The 27,816-nt window shown below is 41.3% G+C and overlaps 1 protein-coding gene across 1 annotated transcript in view; it reads left to right on the top strand.

Moving 5' to 3' along the window:
• FANCC (FA complementation group C) overlaps positions 1–27,816 on the top strand; it is a 297,238-nt gene that overhangs the window by 254,395 nt on the left and 15,027 nt on the right. The window contains 7 exon segments of the mRNA XM_047700445.1: positions 7,728–7,780; positions 9,090–9,186; positions 16,368–16,443; positions 19,133–19,214; positions 21,483–21,511; positions 21,514–21,656; positions 25,610–25,816. Of these exon segments, the coding sequence (XP_047556401.1) occupies positions 7,728–7,780; positions 9,090–9,186; positions 16,368–16,443; positions 19,133–19,214; positions 21,483–21,511; positions 21,514–21,656; positions 25,610–25,816 (687 nt within the window).

Raw genomic sequence — 27,816 nt, 5'->3', positions numbered from 1 at the left:
TGTCTCAGGAGTCATAGCTAGAAAGAAGTTTCATATCTAGAAAGAAGTTGCTACAGCTGATGTCCAAAAAGTTACTGCCTGTGTTCTCTTCTAGAATCTTTATGGTTTCAGGACTCATATATAGGTCTTTAATCCTTTTTGAAATTATTTTTGTGTACAGTGTAGGAAAGTGGTGCAGTTTCATTCTTTTGCATGTTGCTGTCCTGTTTTCCCAGCACCGTTTGTTGAAGAAACTGTCTTTTTCCCGTTGGATATTCTTTCCTGCCTTGTTGCAGATTAATTGTGGGCTTATTTCTGGACTTTCTGGATTTTCAATTCTGTTCCATTGATCTTCGTATCTCCTTTTGTGCCAGTACCATACTGTTTTGGTTAATACGGCTTGTAATATAACTCGAAGTGTAGAGTTGTGATGCCTCCGGCTTGGCGTTGCTTTTCCAAGACTGCTTTGGCTATTTGGGGTCTTCGTCCATATACATTTCAGAACTGTTCGTTCTAACTCTGTGAAAATTGCTGGTGGTAATTTGATACAGATTGCATTAAATGTACAGATTGTAAGGCCTGAAGACTAAGAATAAGGCACCCATCTAATATTACCTTAATTCTAAATGCATATATATCTTTTTGACTTCTAAAATAAAAACAAGGGACACCTGGGTGGCTCAGTCAGTTAAGTGTCTGCCTTCGGCTCAGGTCATGATCCCAGGGTCCTGGGATTGAGTCCCACATCATGTTTCTTGCTCAGTGGAGAGCCTGTTTCCTCTCTCTGCCTGCTGTTCCCCCTGCTTGTATGCGCATGTTCTCTCCCTCTCTCTCTCTCTCTGACAAATAAATAAAATCTTAAAAAAATAAAATAAAAACCAGTTTTCAAAACCTGCTTACTTTTGAGACTTACCCATTGGGTTCCATGGGCTAAACTGCCCCCAAGTTCATGGCTACCTGCCACATCTGGTGGCTTCTAAATAAATTGCAGTATTAGCCTCAGTTTGTCATTTACTCTGCAGACCGAAACTTTTCAAAGCAGATAGTTTTGTATTTTCCTTGGCAGAACACACACTGTAAGACCGTAATTCATAGCTTCAGACCTACCTTAAAAACTGATGTCACCAAAGCAGTGAAAGCCGCTTGCTAATTATGCAGGTTTTTTGACACTGTTTGGTTTCCCAAGACTGAGCAGAATCAGAAGAATGGTATGTTTTCCAGTTACAGTTCTGTCTGTGGAGCCCAGAAAGCTGTTGTTTCTATTCCACATTTGAATGAGAAGCCCTGGCTGGGTGGCATGGTGGCACTGTGCTTGGCTACCCTGCTGCATGCCAGGGCTGGGATGTACCCTGGTTCCCATGCCCTTTCATTCACTCATTCGTTGGCTGACCACGCACGCCGCCTGCCCCTCCAGCTGGATCCAGAGAAGCTGCTCCCTCGCCTTCACAGAAAGATTTGCCCAGGAAAGAGCAGGGAGGAGAGGGGAAAGGGCGACGGGGTTCATTTTGTTTTGTTTATTCAGATTTGAATCGGAAAATACTCCTCATATTCCGTCCTACCTGAAAGTCTTTGTAACTCAATTAAAATAATTCCTTTATCTTTTCAAGTACACCTCAGTAAATCTTGGCGGGGGGGCGGGGGGGGTGGGCAGGGAGGAATTGGTTCTTAATCTAGTAAGAGTTTAAGAGTAAAAAACATGCAGATACCTCAGTGTCCTCTCTGATGTGAGATGGGATGTGTTCTTGTCTTCATTCTCCAAAGAGCAATTGTAGCCACTTCAAAAAGAAGAACTTCGTTTGCACAACATTCCTAGCACAGTTCCCCTTTAATAAAAGATTATACTGAAGAATTAACTCTACATCCCAGATGATGTCAGTTTTCTGTGCTTGAATAACTTCTTACTAATGTTCTAGGGTTTTCTTTTCCTGCTTTTTCATTAGCAGTCTTTCAAGCACTTCCTTCCTTCTTTCTTCCTTCTTTCCTTTCTTTCTTTCTTTCTTTCCAGCTCTTTAATGTGGTGCATGTAATTTAGCAGTGGTCAGATCGAAAAGTGTGGTGGTGCCTTATGCTTGTAGCAAAAAGGTAAAGAATCTACATCTGAGGGGCACCTGGGTGGCTCAGTGGGTTAAAGCTCTTGCCTTCCGCTCAAGTCATGATCTCAGGGTCCTGGGATCGAGTCCCGCATCGGGCTCTCTGCTTGACGGGGAGCCTGCTTCTCCCTCTCTCTCTGCCTGCCTCTCTGCCTACTTGTGATCTCTGTCTGTGAATTAAATAAAATCTTTGGGAGAAAAAAAAGAGAATCTGCATCTGAGACAGTAGCTACACTTCCTAGCATTGACCTCTAGGGGGCACCAGACTCACACAACCCCTCCCCCGCTCTAAGCTTCATCTCTGCAAAGAAGGAGGCCCAGATTGCAAGTGCTGAGGATTCTTACTGTTGGGGATGCAGGACTTTGCAACTGACCAGACAAGTGAAGGGAGAGAAAAAAAAAAAAAAAAAAACCAACAAAAAACAAAGACAGTGCAGTGTTCGGGGTTTCAGTGCACTTAGTGACTGAGCCAAGAAGCAGCAGGAAGCTAACGGGCTATCTTCCTGTTCAAACTGCACAGGCTCACTAGGTAGAAGCCACTGGGCAAGGGTAGAAGGAACTTTAGGTTTGGGGGATCTTAGTTCTGCATCCAGAGCTGACATTGGAGATCACGGGTAAATTTAAAAGAAGTATATTTGGTGCTTAAGTTGTTGTTTTTCTGTTAAGCCCAGAAATGATACATTTATCACTAATTAAACAATAATTGCATTATGGAGTACTGAAAAAAATTGCTTGTAGTGTAAACAACATCTGGTAAAGATTAAAAAGAAAGAATAATTTTTCCAAGCTCAAATTTGTTGAAAGAAACTTGAGTGTTTTGAAACAAAATAAGTCCTGAAATGTAAAAGGGATATTTACAGTCTTATGTTTAGCATTCTGAAAGCAGAAAAGAAGAAAATGGTATAATAAAACATACATACTAATAAAGGTGCTTTACCTTACACAATAGATACAAATATTTCATATAAGTCGATATCTTAAAAACCAAACTGTTTTTTGAATTCCATAAAGGAGTTTACTATTAGAATGAATCACCTGGAGAATCCCTTTTTTTAAAAGAGGAAAGTTATTTTCTGATAAATATAGTTACCCTTTAATTATATACGTGTATCACGTAATCACACCCTATAGGGGCTCCCACCCATCAGGGGTTCAGAGGAGTGGGCTGGGACTGCTGGCTCCTGCATACACTGGAGGGCAAGCTTCTTGTCAGCCATTTCTTTGTAAAGAGAATGACCATTCCTGAGTAAAATATTTAACTATCTTAAAATCTGTTCCTGGCTTCCTGAATTTCATCTTCTCTCTTACCTCCGATTTCCCTCTTTATTTTTTAGATTAAAATATCTAAGGATGTTTTAGATTTTTAGATTAAAATATCTAAGGATGATATGAAGGATGATAAATGGAAAAGGCTTGAGAACTTTTCTGTTTCCTCACTGCCCTTTCTTCATGAGGCATTCACTTTTGTCTGTGAATTACCTTGAATCATAATACAATTTCCCTTTCTCGTTTGTATTCTCTCTCTTCTTTCCCTTCTCCCCATACTCTATTGAGCACACACACGGAATTGGAAAATCATAGGAAAGAGGAAAGATTTCTTCCATGAGAATTCTGTTCTTCCATGCTCTCAGGCCTCTTTCAAGTGACAAGTGGCTTGTAATAATCCTTGATGAATTGGGATGAAACTAACAGATTAGGCATCAGGGGCAGAGCATATGCATGGATGTTATTTGTACAGTTGGCCTCTCTCTCACCTTTCCCGCACAACACAGGCCAAGAGCACAGCACACGGCCACAGCGCATTTTTCTGTGTTGACTTCCCTTGTTTTGTTGAGGGCTGGGAATGGGCTGTCCTAGGCAGAGAGGAGATAAACGGTGCATTTCTGGGTAGCTGTGGGAGATGGGAAGGAGATGCACACCCAACAGAACAATCTGGTCCATAAGAAAAGGAAGTTGGAGTCCAGAGCTCTCCATCATCATCTTCTGTTCACCCTCCGACATTCAGTGAAAGGTTGGGGGTGGTGTGAGGGGAGGGGAGCAGGGCAAAACGTGTGTTATTGATGGCCTCTTGGTGACATAGTTTCCCTAGACTTGAAATAATCTGTACATGGAAATCATTAGGCCAGATGGAGAAGAGCAGAGATTGAGAAGAAACAGATTTTGGTAGGATGGAGAAAAACAGACAAACAGATGGAACCCAAGAAAGTTTTTCCCTCATTTTTACAAGAAAGATAATCACCCGGATTGTAGGGCTTTAGAGCTAGGGTTCGCAGCCCTGGGTTGCAGAGTGGCCTGTGGTGGGTTACTGTAGGGTCCCATTCTACAAATATGACAGGGCACAGAGGGGTTAAATGTTTGGCTCCTTCCTCACAAGGATGCTATAAAAATTGGGGGGTGGGGAATTTATGGCTTCCAAAGAAGCATAAATTAAGACTTTAATTCTATTTGGAGGATTCTCTTGATAAGAAAAGCAGCTTAAGTTTGCTTTTGTGATTTGATGTCACTGGGACACATGCCTGGCCTGTGAGCACTCCAGCCTCGTGAGGGAACTCACTGACCCTGAATTTATGTGCTCGGGAAGCGTAAAGAGTCTCACTTTAAAAGCCGTCAGTAAAGGCTACGGATGAGAAAGAGCTGTTCTCAGCTCTGGGGCAGCAAGGAAGACTGGTTTTTAAATCAGAATCTCCGCCACTGCTGTTTCAGCAAGGTTCTCCTGCCTCCTGGCATTTTATCTGTTGTAAAAGCTAAAATGAGTTGTAGAAGCAGGCTGAGAGCAAACAAAAGTCTGAAATATTTAGACAGAAGGAAATCTAAGCAGAGAGTCCATTGGCATGGAGAGAGCAGGCGGTCCCACACATTCTGGAGACATTTAAAACATTGGATTGAGCGGTTTTGATAGAAAACACTGCATAAAAGTATGTCCATGGGGCGCTTAGTTGGCTCAGTGGCTTAAAGCTTCTGCCTTCTGCTCAGGTCACAATCCCAGGGTCCTGGGATGGAGCCCTGCATCAAGCTCTCTGCTCAGCAGGGAGCCTGCCTCCCCCTCTCTCTCTGCCTGCCTCTCTGCCTACTTGTGATTTCTGTCTGTCAAATAAATAAATAAAATCTTAATTTAAAAAAAGAAAGTATGTCCAAACTCTAGTCCTCTCTTAACAAACTGAGTTAGAACATTCTTGCTTCTCCCCCTATGCTACCCATTGGATTATCTTTTCATTGGCCATTTAGAAATCCCTGTAATTAGTATTTTTTTTTAAGATTTTATTTCTTTATTTGAGAGAGAGAGAGCACCAGTGGGGCGAAGGGCAGAGAGAGAAGCAGACACCCCGCTGAGCAGGGAGCCTGATGCAGGGCTTGATCCCAGCACTCCAGGACTCCGGGATCATAACCTAAGTTGAAGGCAGATGCTTAACTGACTGGAGCCAACCAGGCACCCCCCTGTAATTAGTACTGAATGATTTTCTCCTAACATCAAATTTACCTAGTGGCTCTGGATTAATTAGACCATTTGGGGATTGAAAAGAATAGTACTATTTTACCATTTCCAATTTTGGTTTTCTATCAGTACATTTTCAGGCTCCGTATGTCTGTCTGCTTGTGGGCACGCGACAGTGTTGTTTGGTCTTAAACACTTTTTCAGGCATATTGTCCATCTATGAACGTTTGAAAATTTTTGGAAAATCTGATGAATCGCTGTAAGACATATAGTTTGCTTTTCCCTTCTTGTTTGATTTTTCCATTATGAATATGTAGAAACACTTACGATATTTTCTGGGCATTTATCCAGTGACCTCTTAATAACTGTTATTATTTACAGTGGGTCCGAGACACAGGGAGATTAACTGACTTGCCTGAGATCAAAGCCAAGAAATAATTTGCCTCCCTTCTGTTGAACCATGGTCCTGCCAAATTATTTCTTGAGTACATAATGAATTTATCTATGAGAATTTTTAGTTGGCTTCTTTTAGTTAAACATGCATATGAGTGAAGGATTAGGGAATATGGGTTACTCTGCTTAAAGAGTTGTAATTTGTAAAGAACAAATCTCTCTTCCAGTAATTAAAAGGAAATTTTCCCATCCTTTGAACAAGTGGCCGTGTTCTTGCCGGGAGCCTCCTGCGACAGCCTGTAGTGGCAGGATGTGAACACTAGATGGCATACGTTCAGTGTTACAATTCAAAAGTGCATCCTGGAAAGTGGGAAAGAAAATCAATGGAGATAGGTTCCATTCTTCAGCATGACCCAGAAAACTTAGGAGGCAAAGCATATCTTTTCTTCTTTTTTGTTGAGGGGGCTGTGAAGCTGGTCATATCAAGTGCAGTAGGACTCAAAGAAATGTCCCTTGTAGAGCTTAATCTACTCACATTTGGATGCTCCTCTAAAATCTCTATTTCAGAACACAAATGGCATATTCTTTTTTTTTTTAAAGGTTTTGTTTATTTGTTTGTCAGAGAGTACAAGCACGGGAAGCTGCAGTCAGAGGGAGAAGCAGGCTCCCCCGCTGAGCAGGGAGCCTGATGCTGAACTCAATCCCAGGATCCTGGGATCATGACCTGAGCCAAAGGCAGACATTTAACCAACTGAGCCACCCAGGCACCCCCCCAACACCCCCGCCCCCTCACCCCAAATGGCATTTTCATCTGGCTTTAATCTTATGCTTTGAGTTCTAGCTGAAAAGATAGAGAACCTGGGATAGACCCACTAAAGCCCACCTAGGCCACAGTAAGTCAACTTCTACATATTGAAATCATCAAAATCATCACAAAAATCTTCACAGAATAAATTACTTTTCTTGTTCAAGGTGATGGTATCTATATTTTATTTTCATGGGCCCTTTTGTCATCCTAAATAATTTAAGCTGCTAAATTCATAGTGCACTGAGATGTGGTATTATTTAGTCCAGGATGGTAGTAGTCACTGTTATCCTTAATAATATTTCTAAATTACTAGTACTCATTGCCTAATAAGGAGGAAAGAAAAGATAGCAGACCCAGACCTGACCTTGGGACACTTCTGGGCCACGGCGCGATAGCCGGACACATGGGCAGGTGTAAACTAGCTACACAGGCAGGCTCTGCCTTTACTACAGCATGCTGGTGAAAGGTTATTTTTAAATTTCCCATGATACTTATTGATTCTTTCTCTGGATCATATTGGCCCATTGGAGAAAATGTGGAACATACAGGAGTATAAAGAGGAAATAAAGCTTGCCCGTAATCTCTTTGCTCCTAGAGAACCAGTTTGTGTTTGTAATGCAAACCTTTTCCCATGTACTCAGCGTTGTTTGTTTTTGTTTTTGTTTTTGTTTTTGTTTTTTTTTTAAAGATTTTATTTATTTATTTATTTGACAGACAGAGATCACAAGTAGGCAGAGAGGCAGGCAGAGAGAGAGAGGAGGAAGCAGGCTCCCTGCTGAGCAGAGAGCCTGATGCGGGGCTCGATCCCAGGACCCTGAGATCATGACCTGAGCCGAAGGCAGCGGCTTAACCCACTGAGCCACCCAGGGGCCCCTTGTTTTTGTTTTTATCTAACCCGAAGAGATATGCCCATTTTCTAGACACCAGCAGTTCTGGACAACTCATATCTCTGATAATTACCGGTCATATGTTATCAGTGAAATGCTTCTGATATTTTACTTTCTTTTGGTCTCTTCCTTCACAGCCTGAAGCAGCCTGCCACCCTGCCATATTCAGAGTTGTCGATGAAACGTTCAGGTAAATGGTGTGCTGTTTTTACTAATAACTGATCCAGAAAAGCTCAGTTTCCAAATATGAATAAAAATTTTTGTGATAGTCTCTGGCTCTACCATGGAGAAGTTAGTTTCTGATTCTGTCTTACCGCTCTGAGCTATTTGGTAAAACCGAAATATCAGTGTATATTTAAAAGCCAATGCCTAAGAATTAAAATAACTTTTTGAAAGCTATTTAAAATTTTAATAATAATAGAAAGGCAAAATCGAATTAGGTATTAAATCATTAAATGTTCATGTTGGGTTTTTCTCAGCTCAAAATAAAGCATAGCAGTGTACTTCCTTCACCACATGAGGGCTGACCAATCTTTTTAAAGGATTTTAAAGCTAAGGAGAAACCAAGAAAAATAAATAAATAATGCCATTCTTAAGAGAGCTGAAAGGCAAAATCAGTTATGCATGTTATCCTGCAACACATTAATTTTGCAAATATGAGTACTTCTTAGGAAGCTCATTGGATTTCCAGATGATGAGAGATGGGAGACCACTGGATTGCAGGTAGGGTTATGGTTGGCAGTTAGTGGGAGCTTGTTACCCAGGGAGGGTTTCCGTCCCCTTTCCCAGGTGCTGGTGCAGCCCTGGGGCGGGGCTCACCCTCCCCCAGCCGTCCTCCTCCCCTCAGCAGCAGAGCCTCCTGGGCAGACAGCAACACTGGGGAGAGAAATTTTTACAACAGCAAATAACCCAGCCCTTGAGTCGGTGCTCGAGCACACCAACTTCAGGCTAAATAAGGGAGCATGGGAGTAAGTCAGAATGATCTTTTTAGCTTAAAGCGAGCAAAGTTTGAGGTGATACCTTTTGTTTCAGCATAAAGTTAGATGTAAGAAGATGCACAGAAACCAATCCAGGTACGATGCAGATTCTCCCACAGATTCTTCTACCGCTTTGCTGGGTGGATTTGACCAAGGCATTTTACCCCTTGGGCAGCTCTTTCTCCACCTGAAAAAGCAGAAGGTCTGTTGATTTTGCATGCCTGGGCATACAGCGTGTGAGTATTTCTAAAGAGCACTCAGGCCTGTATGGAAGGGATATTCAGTGCTTAATAATTTAAAAACCAAGAAAGGAAGCTCCACAGATTGCTATTTTAAGGAAAGAACTTAGAAAAAGAATGATAAATTTCTCCTACTTTCACACAAGGACTGAAATCTGATGAGCTAAGATACTGCTGAAGCTTATGGCACAAAAATGTTTCCACTCTTCCTTTTACAAATCAGCCTCACGTGTTTGCCAGATTAATCATTAAATGTGTTGTCATCTGTCTTTGCATTGCTCAGGTATGCACTCCTGGAAACCAATGGAGCCCCAGAAGTAATAGCCACTATTCAAGTGTTTACAGGGTGCTTTGTGGAAGCTCTGGAAAAAAAAAAACAAGCAGGTTTGTTATATTGCATATATTATTCATTCCCCCAAGGACAGAAAAGACTTGTTAAGAGTATCTAGCTAATCACCAGGAAGGAGCACTTTATTTTTAGTAATGTTGATGGACTGTTTTGCTTATGAAAAACGCTTCCAATTGAATGCCCCAGCAAAGGTAAAACCATTTTAATTGAAAATGAATCAGGATAGTTCCTGTCTGCCCTGTGCCTGGTACCCAGAAGCATTTACCTACTGTAGTGTCAGAGAACTGTCATGCCAGCACGTGCCACCCGGAGGAGGCATTTTCTAGGCCCTGGGTTGCCTGCTGTCTGCCAAGCGGGCCTCTGCCCTGCCCAGGCATTCCGGAGTCTATATGGCATGTGCTAAGAGGGAGATGCCACATATTACAAAGCAGTACTCAACATTCTTAATTACTAGAGTTCCCTTGCCTAACTAGGAGAGACCCAAATGTGAACTGGGTTCCAGGAGAGAAAGGAGCCAGTGAGAGTGACAAGAAGAGATTTGAATCATTATAGAGATACAGCTAGGAATGGCAGTGACTAAGAGGTGCAAGTCAGACACATCAGCGATCAAGAAACCAAGCGTGGGGGCTGTAGGAAGACTTACACTGTGGGGCTACATCAGTAGAAGCCAGACCACCCCTGCCAAGGGCCGGGAACTGATTAGAGGGACCTTGTGAAATAGGAAGCATTCTACCAGAGCTTTCACTTTCGGGCATGTTAAGTGACCTGTACCGTGTGTGGTGCTTTGCCTGTCCAGGTACCTGGGTCCACTGCAGCTTCCCAGGAGATGGGCCCCGGTCCCTCACATGCTTTCTGCAACCTGACTGAAAACAGCCATGCTCTGTGACACTAGCTCTGCTCACCCTACACCAAAGAAACCTCTCAGGTTTTAGCAGATGTTTCCGCTTTTTAAGGCAATCATAAATATTTATGATGTATTTTCTCCCATCCTTTTTCCCTAAGGAGGTTAAATAGAATGTAGCAAACCATGTTTCAGTGGTACCCAGCGTGGAATTCGGGAAGGAGGAGAGCTCTGCAGAAAGGTTTTCGTTGGCCCTCACACCCATTTTGAGGCATGATTACAAATATCCTTTTTCCTCTCTTGTGCATTCTTTGTATTCCCAGTTAGGAACCAGCCTCTAGAAGACCTGTCCCTTTGACTCCTGAACAACACCTAGGCTGGGGCAGAAGGCACTGGTTAAAGCATTAGCTTAAATGTGCTTATCAGCCTTGCTCCTGGCTATTGGCTTAGGGCACTGTGTATTTGGACTGGAGTTGCAGTTGCTTTAATTAATTTGTCTATTCTGATTTTTTTTATTGAGATCTAATTAACAAATACCCTGTTAGGTGTAGAACATGATTCAATATTTGTGTATAATGTGAAATGTTCACAATAAGTCTAGTTAATTTCTGTCACCATAAAGTTACAAATTTTTTTCCTTATAGTGAGAACTATTAAGATCTAGTCTCTTAGCAGATTTCAGATATGCAATACAGTGTTATTAACTGTAGTTTTTATGCTGTACGTTACATCCATGAGACTTACTTATTTTATAACTGGAAGTGTTTGTACCTTTTGATCCCCTTCACTCATTTCACGCACCCCCCAGTCAGCCTCTGGCAACCACCAATCTGTTCTCTGTATCTCTGAACCCATGTGCTGTTTGCTTTGTTTTGGTTTTTTTTTGGTTCCACGTATAAGTGAGATCATATGGTATTTATCTGTCTGTGTCTGACTTATTTCACGTAGCATAATGCCCTCAGGTTCCATGCATGTTGTTGCAGATGGCAAGATAGCACTTTTTTTTAACGGCTCAATAATAGTCCATTTCCTTTATTCATTCATCTGTCAGTGGACACCTAGGTTGTTTTCATGTCATTGATGCCGTAAACAGTGCTACGTGAACATAGCGGGTGCAGTTAGTTAATTACTTTTTGAGTTAGTGTTTGCATTTTCACTGGGTAAGTAGCCAGTAGTGGGATACCGGATCATTTGGTACTTATAGTTTTACTTTTTCAGGGAACCTCCAAACTGCTTTTCAGAGTGGTTTGCACAATTTACATTCCCACCAACAGTGCACTGTGGTTCCTTTTTTTCCACATCCTTGCCAACGCTTGTTGTTCTTGTCTTTTTGATACTAGCTATTCTTACAGATGTCAAGTGATGCCTCATTGTGGTTTTGATCTGTATTTTTTGGTAATGAATGACATTGAACACCTTTTCATGTACCTGTTGGTCATCTGTAGTCTTCTCCAGAAAAATGTCTGTTCATATTTTCTTTTTTTTAATCAGATTTTTTTTGTATTGCATTGTATGAATTCTTTATATATTTTGGATATTAACCCCTTTTCAAAAAAAAACGGTTTGCAAATATTTTCTCCTATTCTGCTGGATAGTATCTTTCATTCTGCTGATGGTATCTTTTACCGTGTCGAAACTTTTTAGTTTGATGTGGTTCACTTACTTAGTTTCACTTTGGTTCTCTTTGCCTTTGGAGTCAGATATAAAAATCATCACCAAGACCATTGTTGAGGATTTTCCCATCTGTGTTTTCTTCTAGGATTTTTATAGTTTCAGGTCCTAATGTTCCAGTCTCTGATCTATTTTGAGTTTATTTTTTGTATATGTTGTTAAGATAGGGGTCCAGCTTCTCTTTTACACGTGGTTGTCCAGTTTTCCCAACACCATTAATTGAGACTGTCCTTTCTTTCCCCTTTGCATATTCTTGGTTCCGTGACCATGTATGTGTGGGTTTATTTCTGGGCCCTCTGTTCTGTTTTGTTGGTCTGTAGGTCTGTTTTTATGCCAGTACTGTACTGCTTTGATTACCATATATTTGTAATAAGGCTTGAAATCAGAGGGCATGCTGACTCTAGCTTTGTTCTTTCTCAAGATCACTTTGCCTGTTCAGGGTTTTCTGTGGTTCCACACAAATTTTAGGATTGTTTGTTCTATTTCTGTTGCTTTTCTTTTCTTTTTTTATTTCTGTTGCTTTTCATTTAGAATATTACCCTGCTCAGGCTACATGGCTCTGGTGGTATAAAGGGGTACACACTGAGTCCCAGTGGAAAGCAGGGCAGCGATCCAAAAAAGAAAGAACAATTCATTGCCCTGACTTTGGGCTCAGAATAAGAGAGCTGTAACCTCTTATCTTTGCACAGACCTTCATATAATGTATTATGTCATTTCCCTTTGTAGGGCTGTTCCTGATTGCCTTCCTTTTTAATTGACAACATTTCTCATCATTGATCTCCTGCCTTCTTGAGTGCCCATTTTTAGATTAATCATAAGCCTTAATGCATAACACCCCGTGTCCTGTGTGATCCATGAATAACTCTCTTTCCTTTCTATGTTTTATTCATTCATGCATGCATTTATTCTTAATAAAATGAGTATCTGTGAATCTGATAGCCAAACGAGACCTGGACCAGTAACAATAATTTATCTGTATCCACATAGCCTGGACTTTCTCCCCCACATAGCCATTGTTTTGAATTTATGTTTATCGTTCCTTTGCTTTTTCTGAAAATAGTGTGATCACATATATGGGATTTCCTAACCCATGTTTTCTATACTTTTTGGCACTTCATAAAACAAACAACATACAAGAGTGGCATACTATATGCAGTCTTTTGAGCCTTGCTTTTTCCATTCACCAAGCTAGCCCTATGTTGTGTGTAGCCGTGGTGGGGTGTTGCTGTACAGTATATTGTTGGGAAAGTGGTGGTAGGCCTCTGGGTTGTTTCCAGATTTTGTTTTCTTTTAGAAATAAGGTTGCTCTGAACATTCTGGGATATATATTTAGGGGTGGAAGTGCCGGTTATTAGGTATGCAAAGATTTAGCTTCTGTAGATACTGCCAAATTGTTCTCATATGTAGATGGGCCAATTTATACTCCCCCCAACGTTTATGAGAAATCCCATTCATCCACATTCTTTCCCATTGTCAGAAATGTTTGTCTTAAAAAAAAAAAAAAAAAAAAAAGAAATGTTTGTCTTCACTGCTTCGCATTCTCTTTTTATCCTTTCCTCTCACCCTTGTTGTATTTGGCAAGTACAGTGCAGCTCCATCAACGTGCCCAGCTGGATTAGTGTTGCCACAACAAGCCACTTTTTCTAAACTTGCCTATCAGTTCAGTTTCTGGTTCCAGCTGTGGCAGAGTCCAATAATGTATTAGACTAAATCTCCCATAAAAATTATAAACTCTGAGCAAAATATGTTTAAAAACAATTTGAAGGTACTAGAGAGCAACCAAAAAAGTACATAGAAATTGGAGGAGATTTAAGCCTTGAAAAAAGGAAACTACATTGGGGTCTCTGCTAACTGTCTCTTTAGATCTCTTATATGAGAAGTGGGAGAGGGTTTTGTAGGGTCACGGATGCCCAGAAATGAAGGCACGAACTGATGGACTTGAGACGTCATTAAGATGGTACTATTAGCTGCCCGAGGAACAAAAAATAAATAAATGGGACAAAAGAAAACATCAAAAGGTAGACTTAAACCCAACATACTAACAAGTATATTAATTACAAAAATTAAATAATAATTAGCTAAATATGCTAGTAAAAAGGCACAAATGTCAGATTGGATAAAAAAAACAAGATCCAACTCTATGTTGTTTTCAAGAGATCCATTCTAACTATAAAGACAGAGGTAGAGTAAAGTAAAAGAAAAGAAAGGTTATACAGATAATAAGCACAGAAAGCTGGTGTGGCACTACAAGCCGCAGATGACATAGACTTCAAGACAAGGTATGACCAGAGATAAAGAGGGACATTTTATAATGGCACCACGGTCAGGTCGTCAGGAGAAATACCAATTATAGATGGGTATGAGCCTAATAACAGAGTTCCAAAATACACGAAGCCAAAATTGACAGACGCAAAGAGAGAAAGACAAATGCACAGTTCCTTAAAATACTTAAGGGGCGCCTGGGGGGCGCTGTCAGTTGGGTGTCCAGCCCTTGGTTTCGGTTCAGGTCATGATCTCGGGGTCCTGAGATTGGGCCTGCATCGGGCTCTGTGCTGAATGAGGAATCTGCCTTCCCTCTCCCTCTGCCCCTTGTCCACATGCCCTCCCCCTACCAGAATAAATAAATTAATCTTAAATAATACTTAGAAGTAAATTTAATAAAAGATGTATAAGACCTCTATGCTGGAAACTACAGACACTGCTTAAAGAAACAAATATTTGAAGAGAGAACCCATATAATTCCAGAACAATATCCAGAACAATTTTGAAAAACAAATTAAAAAAAAAAATTAAAAGAAAAACAACAAAAAACAAAACCTGGCAGACTCATACTACTTGATTTCAAGACTTTAAGCTACAGTGTTCAAGACTGTGAGGTATCAGCAAAAGGATAGATAGATTGGTAAAACTGAAGAGTGAAGAGTCTAGAAATACATATCCATATAGTTCATCCTTTATATATACATGTGTATGTGCGTGTATAGTCAGTTGGTCTTTGACAGAGGCACAAAGGCAATTCAGCGGGGGAAAGGAACATTTTGAACAGATGGGCTGAAAAAGCTGAATATCTATATGGAAAAAAAGAACCTCTACCTCACAAATACAAGAATTAATTTGAGATAGGTCATAGACTTCAACATAAATGCTAAAACTATAAAGCTCCTAGAAGAAAACGTAGGAGAATATATATCTTTTTACATTGGAACCATCTAAGATTTCTTACAAGGGATGCAAAAAAAGAAAAAAAGCATAAACCATACAAGAAAAAATAGGTAAATTATAGATTTCATCAGAATGAAAATCTTCTTTTCTTTGGTAGACATCGTTAAGTGAAAAAGCAAGCCACCAGGCAAGAGAAAATATTTTCAATACATACATTTAACAGAGAACTTGTGTCTAGATTACATAAAGCTCTTACTCCCTAAGAAACAACTTGTTTTTTTTTTTTAAATGTACAAAAGAAATGAATACATGCTTCAAAAAAGATCTATAAATTGGCAGTAAACACATGAAAATCACTCAGCATCATTTGCTGTCAAGGAGACGCATAGTAAATGCATAAAGAGGTGACATTTCATACCCATTGGAGTGGCTGAAATTAGTAAGATTGACAATATCAAAGGTTTGCTCTGTGGAACAACTGGGATTCTCATAAATTGCTGGTGGAGTGTGAGATGGTACAACCATTTTGGAAAACTACATGGCGTTTTCTTAATAAAGTTAAACAGGCATCTACTCAGTAATTCCATTCCTGTGGTATTTACCCAAGAAAAATGAAAGCACATGTCTACAAAAAGACATAAATATGAATGTTAATTTGATGCTTTTTTTCATAGTAACCCCAAACCGGAAACAACCCAAATACCCCTCAGTAGGGGAATGAATAAACATTACAGTATATTCATACAGTGATTGTTCCAGACAATAAAAAAGAATCTAAGAATGAATGACTCAAGCATAGTAACATGGATGAATCTCAAAAAAAGATGTTGAGCCAAACCAGACACAAAAGAATGCGTACTCTTTGTATTTATATGAAATTCAAGAATAAGCAAAACTAAACTCTCTTGCGGAAATCAAAATATTGGTTGCTGGGGAGTGGTAGAACCACAAAGGAACTTCTTGGGGTGACAGAAATGTTCTCTGTTTCGACTGGGGTGATGGATTTACAGATTTACCAAAACTCATCAAAGCCTGAGCACTTCACTCTTTCTAGATTTTCGTTTAATTTCTTATAAAAGTACTTAAAAGCCACTCTGCCTTCAGAGGGTATAAAGAACTATAGCACTTTGGCCCTCAAAGTATTGTGAGCACCATTGTTGTTTCATGCTTTTTTTGTTGTTAAAAAATCATGCTGGAATACCTAGCATCTCACAACTGCCTTGGAAACTCTCACTTAAATAGGAGATTTATGTGCATAATTGGGTTCATGTGAGGTAAAGAACTGCTATAAAGACACCAGGAACATAACTTTATTTTTCTTAAGCCCCAGAAGGTGATTTCAAAAAGGTTCATTTTTCTGGAACATATTTACAAGGTTATTAGAAGCATTTTTTAAAAAATAAATGTTTAAGTAAACATTCTGACCATGTTAGTACTAGTAGGTCTTTTTGGGGCAGATGATGCAATATTTTGTTCTTTCTTAATATCTCTTTCAACCCAAATGTTCATGTGGTTTTGAATTTTTTATTCTATTGTAGCTGAAGTTTACATTCAAGACCTACTTTCCTTATGGCTCTCCATCCCTTGTTATGGTGCTGCTACAACACCCAAAAGGTACGTGAAAGTTGATTCTGATCATATTAAATCATATTCTGATCATATTAAATAATTTCTAAGAAAGAACAGGGACACATCATGACCCTTCACTACCAGTCCCTTATCTATATAACAGGGGAAATGGACTTGGTCATCTCTAACATCCCTTCAACCTCTCAGGGTCTCACATTCTGTGGGATTTTGATATGAGAGTTTTCTGGACTTCCCAGTTGTCATCACTTACCAAAAGCAAGAAAAAAAAATCGTCCTCTCAATAGGTTTTGATAGTCTGCTCCGGATAACATAGGCCTCTACTGATGCTAGCCAGATCCACCTGAATGCCAGGAACAGGCTAAGATTTGGCTGAGGAAGATGTTTGTATTTCATTCTTTCTACTCTGTGCCGCTTGTTACAGAAGGAAAGATAAAATGATGAACAAAGCCTAGGAAATTTAGGGGAAATTTCTCCTGAGTCAAGGGAAGACTTTTGAAAGAATTCAGTTAAGTGTATAGATCATGGCCTTCTCTAATCTCATTTGCCAGCCTTCCATTGGCCACATTCAGTTGGGAAAGTGATGATTCCATCCTTAACCCAACTGGGGTGGACTTGTTAGCATGCGAGGGAACTTGTGTTTAGGCTACATTTCAGGCATAGAGAAAAAAGTCCTTCCCACGGAAGCCTGGCATCTGAGGGAAAGGCAGAGACTCTGCCAGAGAAGAAGGCATTTTTAACTGTGGAGGGAAAAAGAAGATAGAAAGAGCTGGTAATACTTTTTTATGTCCGTGTTGCTTGCATTTTTTCCCGAGACTTGAGTAAATTGATTTATTCAAGGAAAGTAGATGATTCAAAGTTTCAGAGCATTTTACAAAATCCAGTTCTTGTTCCTTTTTCCAGAAGCTGTAGATTCTCACCCAGAGTGACCCATCTGAGCCCCTCCACTCAGATGCAAGTAGTAGAGGTGATAATGAGGCTGATGGAACCTGTGGTCGACAGTGTTGTGAAACTCATCCTGTGGGAACACAATGGGAAAACCTTGATAACGAGACAGAAAAGTCAGCATTTCTCTTTCAAGGGGTACACTTTACAGCTTAGGTCAGATTAGAGAAGCCTGGGCTCAACCTGTGTGAAAAGCTGAATGAGCTCCAGTAAAAATACGGGAATTGTTAGTTTTTAAGTTGGGAAATCTATAAACAAAAGACTAAGGTGATACCTTGGGCATGAAGTCAGCCATTTACCTTTTCCTTTGTGTGACTCTCCCAGACTTATGTCCAAAAATAAGTAAGTGCATTTTAGCAGTAGTTCCTCTTATTCTTTTTTTCAGCATATTACTTTTGGGGGGGAAAATGTTAAGTTCACAAATTGAAGTATTTTTTTTTTAATACTTTATTTACTTACCTGAGACAGAAAGAGCACAAGGAGGGGCAGAGGGAGAAGCAGGCTCCCCATCGAGCAGGGAGCATGATGTGGGGCTCAGTCCCAGGACCCCGGGATCATGACCTGAGCTGAGGGCAGACGCTTAACTGACTGAGCCACCCAGATGTCCCTGAAGTATTTTTTAATAGTAGAATTTTCTATTCATCAGAAATTGATTTTGTGCCCACTGTAAAGTCCTGTGGGGCATAAAAGATCACTTATGAGCCCTGACTATCCAAGAGCTACAAGTAGAGGGGGACATGAAATAAGGGTCTAAATAGTTAATACGAAGAAGAAAATGAAACGTGCCTTCAGAGGCTACCAGTCAAGAGTTACGGACATTCCAAGGAGGGAAAGATAACGTATGATCCTGTACCCATGACAGTTGTGGAGTCGCTGGCAGTGCTTACCCCGTCGCTTACATTATCCTCTGATGCATTTAATTATAGAATCTGTCACCTCATGGAAAAGTGGTAACTTTTTTAGATGTTGTTTAGAACTGCAGAAACATACAGGTTCAGATGTGTCTAAAATTATAGGATAATTGTCAAACCAGAAAAACTAACTCAAGAAAGGACATTTGTTTGTAGGATACCGTGTATTATTTTCCTGGCCTTTTGTTTCGTTTAAACCTGAAATCAGGGGCGCCTGGGTGGCTCAGTGGGTTAAGCCGCTGCCTTCGGCTCAGGTCATGATCTCAGGGTCCTGGGATCGAGTCCCACATCGGGCTCTCTGCTCAGCAGGAAGCCTGCTTCCCTCTCTCTCTCTCTCTCTGCCTTCCTCTCCGTCTACTTGTGATCTCTCTCTGTCAAATAAATAAATAAAATCTTTAAAAAAATAAATAAATAAATAAACCTGAAATCATATTTTGAATTCATCATAGTCATAGAAAAACAGTTGGGCAGCCTATCCTTAGTTCCTTGTTGACTTTTATCACCAGCTCCATGTACTTTGAAATCATGAATTGTCAGTGATGGGGTGGAGGGTAGAAAAGAAAAACACCTGGGCTATCTGCCCTACAACATTTCCAGTCCGAGGGCAGGCTGCTTATGCGGTTTGTCTCTTTCCGTGTACGTGAGTTAAAGAGCCTGTGAAGTTTAGTTCTAAGTAACACAGGGTTTTCCCAGGCCTAAGGGATGGATATCGGCTGGGAATAGCATGAGGCCAGAGGTATGGGTCCCATGGACCAGGAAAAATAAGGCCTTTTTCCAAAGCCCTTCTGGTCTTAGCAGCAGATAGTCCTAATGGGTTTGACTTTTCTTCAGTTCCCTCTGGTGTGTCTCTCTGCCCACAGAAATCCCACAAGAACTGTGGCACCAGCCACTGAAACATATTTCCGAAATGCTCAGAGAAATAGTTGAAGACCAGACTCACAGGTAAGCAAACCCTGACGACTCCTAGGTCTGCATCGTAGTGTTTTCTCTTGATCCTGATCTTTACTTCACAGAGGGCTGACAGGGGTTGGCATTACCGACCATTCCCAAAGAGGTAAGCACATTGCTGATTGAGAAGTGGAGGAAACACATAGCCAGCTACACCTATCACTTTGAGCAGCTCAGAATCAACAGGTACATACTTAAATACCTGTGTAGAAACTGTCCTCAATAATGACTGGTGTTGGATTTTGAAATATACAAGCATAACAATAAGAAGAATAGACCCTGTAAGAAAGGCGGTGCCTACATGCTGCCTCGCCCCCAGCCACGCAAAAGGAGAAGGGCAGTGCCCTCTGGGTCCCTTGGCTTCTCCTTTCCTCTTACTCTCAAGGGAAGGAAATTCTTCTCTTGCACAGTAGGGTAAAATGCCCCCCTTTCCTCCTCTTTTTTAATAACTGTGTATCTAAAGTTAGAAAGTCCATTCTAATATGAATTAATTTCTAACATGATATTAAGTACCCTCTCACATTATTTTCCTAAAAGCAATCACATTTAGGCTTTATTATGTTCTTTGTGACATAATACCCTTCTGCTTCCTCTTGACTTACACTTTTGTAGAGTGTAAATATTTTATTTGTTGTCTTTACTAACCTACTGAAACTGTCTTTATTTGTTCTTCTGCCACTATTCCTCTTGAAATCCTCTGTTATCTCCTCACTGAGCCATCACAAAGTCTGATTGGTCCTCCTTATGTTCACAGTCACTGATGAAGGCTTTGTGCCAGTTACTCACCTACCCCTCCCCAATAATAAATGAGACAAAAAGAACTAGCAGCCAAGGAGGGATAGAGTTTTGGCCATAGTAATGACCTGTAACACCTGTCAGCCCCATGTGCATCCTTTTAGGTTGTCTCTGTTGCAGAGCAGGACCTAGCCCCCAAACCCTATGGGACTCCTACCTAACCTAGATCTGCCTTAAGTAGGTCCCAGTCTCCACCTGCAGAGAGGAGTGGGTGAACAGGTTTAGATGCTTTCTTAGCTGGCCACTGGGACTGCCTCACATGCTCAGTTACTGGCAGAAAACAGCAAGGAGCAGGCCCATCTGTGCAAGCCTCACTCTAAACTCTCATCCAGGTGTGATGCCCACCTGTGAGCAGGAAGTGTGAGAGAGCCCTGGTGCTCATGTTATAGTGAGGTCTGTAGGGGAGAGGCCCTGTGGAGCCTGTCCCTTGTTTTGAGACATCATAACCCAGCCGACCACTGAGGTGGCCCACAGAACACCACATCTCCCTCCTATGGGACAAGTAAGATTAATACCCTCCTTTCTTTTCTCTCCACTGTTCCACAAGCTTGATTTTACAACATTTAATCACTTGTTCTTAGAACAGATACAGCAGGCCCAGATCCAACCAAGGGAGGCGCAGAACTCTCCTGTTCCAGGAGTTTCCCTGGTTCAGAAGGAAAGTTCTGATCTACCCTGATCTCAGGCCAATCCTGCTCCATTTTCTCCAGGGGAGATATTAAGCTGCTGACACTGTCACTGTGCATAGTAATGAGTCATTTCCTTGAGCAGAGTCTACCCTTTAAACAACCAGTGCACCTCTCAGTTCCCAGCATGACAAAAGGATAGCTTCACAAAAGCTTCTAACTTTTCAGCTCAGACATACATATGATGACAGGAAAGAATACAGTATGCAGCCCATTCAAAATTCCTAATTGCCAAAATACTGACCAGAACCTTGTGTTTTGTCAGAAAGGAAATCATGCATGTTTCTGTCTGCGTCCCTTCCCTGGTCTCCATCTGGACCCACAGGAGCCCCCTCATTTCTTGCTCTGGAGCTGCCTGGGTGGCCACCTCATGGCTGGGGGCCCCACTTTCTGCGGCAGCCCAGCAGTGCAGGCCAACTAGAAAGCAGAGGGGGCCTGCAGGTTCTCATCTTGTAGCATTCCTGTTGGTCATGGTCCTGAATCTTTCTTTGTCAAAGGCCTGCACTCACTCATGGTCCTTGGATATAAAGATTTAAATATGTGAAGCTCTCAGGGCACCTGGTGTTTTGAAAGACCTGCCTTTGATGGCCCTGTGATGAGTTCAGCGTGATGAGTTCATTGTGAGCTACTTTTCTGAGTCTAACTTGTATTCCTTGCAAGTTGTACTTCAGTGCATAAGAACAATTTAAGCCAATCATTCACAAACATTACAGTAGCTTTAAGAACCAAAAAGTGAAAGAAATCAAGTTGCCGGCTGCCATGTGTTTTGGTTCTGTTCCAGGTCCTACGGAGGCCCCTTTGAGTGCTGGTTTTGTTCATTCACTTTGGAGGATGGGCTGATATGGCGGCTGAGCAGTTAGTGATGTCAGAAGCTGAACCCCCTGAGGCCCTGCTCTGGCTCTTGGCATTCAGCTACAGCCCACGTGACGGGAGTCTGCAGCGAGCACAGACCATGGTGGGTGGCAAGGCCCACTGCGTACAGGGCTCCGGGTCCGTCTCGGGATCAGAAAGGATCCTGTAGGGAAAGGGCCCTGTAGCGGGGTTGGCTTCTACTAACCCCCAGGCACCTAAGCGCTGAGTGTTCACTGTGTTCATTGTGGAAGGAAGTCGATGTCTACCCAGATAGGTGTGTGCGTGCTGGGTGTGTGGTCGGAGACGTCTTCTTTCCTCACAGAGTCAACTAGAGACAGGACACTGCCACTCTGCTTTCCTCAGAGGCATCGAGTAGACGAGGCATAGCCCTTCTATCCCCCACGTTTTATTTGTTCTTGCTCAGCTGCCACCTCTGCCCTCGTTTACAGATGCTCCTGGGTCCTCTAGCATTTGCTGTGCAGAGTCTGACTGCTTTTCTGAGGAGCACAGTCCTCTCTCTGATCAGCAGCCCCGCCTGTCTTGACTTACTGCTTTTTTGGATCAGTCAACAGGTCCTCACATTACCAGCCTTGTTTAGAACTCTTATTAAAGTAATCTGATGTTAACCCCTTAGCTTCTGAAAAAGGTCTTGGGCATTCCATAAATAACAGAGCCACTAAGTGCTAGACTGACTGTCTGTGGCAAAGAGAGTTGTTGTTTTATGTGGAGTGTAATGATTACAGGAAGCCACGCTTTGATTAAAGGCATTGGCACCTCCCTCGCATACATTTATTTGCCAGTTTTTAAAACTTTAACTGCTAGCACTTTTTGCTAATTTCAATAATTAAAGGGAGCAGGTTTCTTTATATAGAGAACAGTGCTCCTATTTGCTTGATGTTTTCCGTTGTTGGAAAAAAGCAGAGACTAATACAGATATGTCAGTATATTTATTTTACTTGTTTAAAGGCTTGCATGGTAGAGGAAAGAAAGAGTTTTGGATTTTGGAAACTTGAAATTTGGTGATAATTTATTTTGGATCAAAAATAGAACATTTTAAAGAAATTATCATAATCCACAAAATGTATCTGAGGGTTGCTGTATGATTAAAAAGAAAGCCTTCTATTTCCCTTTTAAAATATCAATTAAAGTAATTACGGGAACTCCTAATTCTAATTAAGGGAGATCCTTATTTTTAATTATAGTAGTAGTTAAAATGTATGTAGCAGTAAGGATTTGCAAAGCCCTGTTATATATACTTTGGTTGTTTATAAGCTAAGTTGGAAGGTTATGTGTTAAATTCTGTATTGATCATAGAAACTAACAGAGGTTCACTTTTGAACTATAGAGAAATAAATTGTCCCCCCAAAAAATGTAATTTCTAGACAGTTCTGCATTGGCATGTCTTTCTAATACTTTGTTTTTGTTTTTTTTTTTTTTTTAAATGAAATCTGTGCATAGTTCTTACTCCAGGATGCTTAGGCATACTGGATAAAAATAGATTAGCTCCGGACACCTGATTGTGCAGTTGGTTAAGCGTCTGCCTTCAGCTCATGTCATGATCTTGGGCTTCCTGCTCAGCAGGGAGTCTGCTTCTCCCTCTCCCTCTGCCTCCTCCCCTACAGATCATGCTCTCTCTTGCTTTCTCTCAAATAAATAAAATCTCTTAAAAAAATAGATTAATTTGTTCACTCAGGGTAGTTTAGGGCCAGCATATTTGCTTCGGTCTTAGCTACTCTGTCAGAGGTGGCTATTCATCTTGTGATTGAAGCCACACTTCAAGTTTGTGATCCCAAAGCCTCTTTCTTCCTCCTTTGTGCCCAGCTGGAGGCGCTGGTGTGTGTGATGTCCTGAGGAGCAAATGGGCCCAGTTTTCCTAGTTTAACTAGTAAGACATACCTCTCGCTCTCCTGGGTTTTTCGAGCTTTAATCCCTTTGATGGTCTGTTGGGTGACTTGAGAAACAAACTGTGAGCTGCCTTTGAACGTGTGATTATTGGGAGATTTGAATGAGCCTGACAACATCTGTGCCTTTTCCTCAAAATGTGTCATTAAATCCGGTTAATTGCTCAGCCCTGATAGTAAACCATGGCTAGAAGCACTGTCTTCCCGGCCGTCCTTGAGGTTCAGTAATGAGGAAGCAAGAGCAACTGCCGCACAAAGTCCCGTCCTGCTCTCTGCAGACCATGTTCACTGCCGACCGGTGTCCATCTTCTCTTGCTGACTTTGAATTGGATCATGATAAAAACAAAAAATGCCTGTGTTTGTATATCCCTAAGAATTAGGCCATTCTCTAACTTTGTCATTCTACCTTGAGGAATTATCCTAGGGAAGTAATTAGAGAGCCATATAAAGATTTATGTGTAAGACGTGAGCATTATTGCAATTATAGATGTTACAAATGGCCTAAACTTTCAGTAGTAAAGAACTGACTAAATAAATTGTGACATATTCTAACCATGAACTAGCATTCTGCCGTGAAAAATCATGTTCTCAAAGACCATAGATACATGACATTGCTTCTAGTGCACTGTGCAAACTGTAAGAAAACATAGTGCTGTGTTCACAAGGCATGGGAAGAAGATGAGAAGGATGTGAACCTGATTTCCTCCATCTCCTCTGGAGAAAATGGAGCACGACCAGTCTGAGATTAAGATAGATCAGAACTTTTATTTGGGTAGTGGGGTTATATACTTTTTATTCTAATTCTACCGTGAGCATATGTAAATTTTCATAATGCAGGATAAAAAGTATTACTTAGAAAAGAAAGCTTATGTCTTTTACCTAAAAACAAATTAAAAAGTGTTTAAAGTTTTGGCCTGTCAGGTAGAAGGTTATGGACATGGAAGGCATTTAAAGGGAAAGATGGTCTGGGATGAAGAAGACCAGTTTTTAGGGAGTACTGGACAAAGGTAGAAGGTCAAGAAGATATTTTTCAGTCAAGAAGAAAATGGATATGAAGGCAGAGCTTCCTAAGCTCTGACATTTTTGTACACCATTCAGATGGCAGGAGGGTCTTGGGCTCCCATAGATGCCATCAGATGAGGGCAGGCTGGGCCCAGCTGACAGAAGCAGGTGGTGAGAGAGTAGCCCTCTCCTGCTGGAATGCTGCCATTCTCCGTGGAAGAGCCCCATGGTACAGTTTCTCACGGTCTTGGACTGTGGTCAGAATAGCTCACACAGCACTCCTAGTGTACTGGAGTTTATGACAGACTTCATTGAATGAGGCCCTAACTTCCAGGGGAAAAAAAAAAAAGACACAAAATCCATAAAATTGGTCATGGGAATTCTCAGAATAGGCCCAAGTATTCTTCCGAAAGTGACGGAACATAGCTGTTCATGAGTGCCATGTGGCATTTTGGATCTATGGCTTTTCAGTTTTTTCTTTGTTTCCAAGTCACAACTTGATGTACCATTATAGCAAGCAGAAGTCTCAGCATGAAATAAGAATTTTTTATGCAAAACAACCCACAGATCTATAACAATCACCGTTATTATGTGCATTCCACAGACTTGTGACCTCTGCTCGGGCTTTAAACATGTATGAACAGACTGTCCTAGTGTCTAAAACAAAACAAATGTGGGGTATGTGTGTGTGTTTCCCCCGCTCAAAGATAGCAAAAGGCAAAAGGGAAACCTCATTCTTATCGGAACATTGGCTCAGTGGAGGTCCAGTTGCATGGGGCTTTAATTGATTTGTGGCTGTGATAGTGAGCGAGTCTTCAAGGAGCTTTTTGTTCTTTTTCCCACAATATAAAAATCTGACTGCATTCTGCTGAGGACTTTTCTCCATTTCCTTTCTTTTAAAAAAAAAAAAAATTCCTGGCATGGTGCCTTGGCTGCTTAGTGAGCAAGACGAAAGAAAAGTCAAGAAATTTCCATTACGCCCATTTGGGTTTGTGTGGAGCAGTGTGTAAGCTCAGACATGAGTAGCCTCTGTCTGCCTTCCCTCAGGCACCAGTCCTCTCTTCTTTCTGGAGGCTTGCTTCAAAGTCCCAAGTAAATCCTAGAACCATTCCTGTCTTGACTCTTCCTTAATCTTTCACCTTATACTTCCCAGGTAGAGGTAAAAGCAGTGCTCGTCCGCCTCAAAAAGCTGCTTAGAAGTCCAAATCTCTCAGCAAGAGATCTTCAGGCAGCAGCTGCAGAGAGCAGAGACAGAGACCCCAGACCACCTTTGTGTCAACAGCTCATCAGGCGCCTCCTCCTGAACTTCCTGCTCTGGACTCCTAGAGCCCATGTGATTGCCTGGGAAGTCCTCACCCTTGTAAGTCTCCCCTTCTGTAGCACGCTAAGTCTCACTCACATTCCAAGGAAGAGGTGCATTGTCTCCAGGGAAGAGGCCAAGGGTCTGGCCTTTGACAAGTGTTGTGTACCAGGGTGCTATCCAAACATGGATGGGTGGGACAGTTGGGACCCCAGAGCCTGCCCCCTTGCAACACCTTCATGACATGGAAGAGAAAATGGAGGCTCAGAGAAAGAAGGGGACTTCTTCTAGGTCACAGCTTGCTACCAGGGCCCATAGCCAAAGCTAGGTCTTATGTGTCCCCATGTACTTATTCTTTTAGTTACATTGCATGACTCCATTCCCCTCATGAAGAGGAGTAAGTCTTCAGTGAGGTGTGTTCACTGTAGCAACCCAAAGAGTTTTGTTTGTTAATTTAAAAAAATGTATGTTTGCGATTTACAATTAATTCCTTCCTGAAACCCAGCTGATGTGAGGGATAAAGAATCGTCCAAGTCAAAGTGAGTATCATTCATGGCATTGGATTAGGCAGTGACTTCTTGGACAATGTCACCAAAGGCACAGGCAATGACAACAAATAAGTCAATTGAACTTCATCACAATTAAAACCTTTTGTTCATCAAAAGATATTAGTAAGACAGTGAAAGGACAAACTCATGGAATGGGAAGAAAACATTTGGAAATCAAATATCTGAAAGGGTTTAGTATCCACAATATATTGGAAATTCTTACAAATCAACAATAGCAAAAATCTAAATCCAAGGTGGGCAACAGATCAAAATTGACTTTTCTCCAAAGAAGATATACTGATGGCCATTAAACTCATGAAAAAATGCCCAACATTATTTGCCATTAGGGAAGTGCAGATCAAAACCCACAAAACCCACAATGATGCGCACCCACTAGGATGGCTATTACAGACAAAACAAAATGGAAAAGAACAAGTGTTGGTGAGAATGTAGAGAAATTGGAACGCTCAAAAAAAAAAAAAAAAAAGAAATTGTAAGTCTCATATTTCCAGTTGGGAATATTAAAATTGTACAGCTACTGTGGAAGAGTTTGGCAGTTCCTGAAAAAATTAACCAGAATTACCATATGATCTGGCAATTCTATTTCTTTGTGAAAGAATTTGTAGAATTAAACAGAAACTTAGCCACCCCTGTTCATAATGGCATTACGCGCAATAGCAAAGGTGCAAACAACCCAAGTGTCAATCAGCAGATAAATGAATAAAGTGTGGTTGGTGTATACGGGGGGATATTTTTAAGCCCAACAAATGAATGAAGTTCTGATACATGGTACCACATGGATGAACCTTGAGGACATTATGCTGAAGTAAGACACAAAAGGTCACATACTGTATGATTGATTTATAGGAGGTACCTAAAATAGCAAATTTTTAGAGACAAGAAGTAGAATAGAGGTTACCAAGAGCTGGGCAGGGGAGAGGGATGGAGAGTTTGTTTAGGATAAAGACAAAGTTTTGGAAATGGATGATAGTGATGGTTGTACAGTATTACGAATTTACTTCATGCCAGTGAGTTGTCCACTTAAAAATGGTTAAAAGAGCAAGTTTAAAAAGCACCCACTTACTGGCTCTTAGAATTTTTATTTGCTTTTGTTTCTATTTTTTATTAACTTGTAATATACATACAGAACATGAATAGCTTGATTAATGTTCATAAACCAAAAATAACTATGCAGCCAGCAACCAACTCAAGAAAGGAATGTTCCCAGCACCCAGAGAGCCCCCTCTTGCTCCCTTCCCCGGGCAGGTTCTGTTTGAATGTGAATATGAGGGGAGTCCCAGTGGTAAGTGGGACTGCCAAGAACCTCAGAAGCCAGCACCAGGGAGGGTCTCCTCAGTCCTAGTAGAACAGTCAGCATGGAGCAGTCAGGCTGCAGCAGCCAGCCTGTCAGTCCTGCCTCTCATGTTCAGGCAGAAGTCCTCTCAAGAGCCTGGGCACTGCCAGGGTAGAAAAGGACTCACCTGCTACACATGCTAGGTGCCTTCTCCTCAG

This window comes from Lutra lutra, chromosome 13 (assembly GCF_902655055.1).
Source record: "Lutra lutra chromosome 13, mLutLut1.2, whole genome shotgun sequence".
Classification (NCBI taxonomy): Eukaryota; Metazoa; Chordata; class Mammalia; order Carnivora; family Mustelidae; genus Lutra; species Lutra lutra.
The sequence above is the reverse complement of the archived record's forward strand: the minus strand, read 5'-3'. Positions and strand labels throughout refer to the sequence as shown.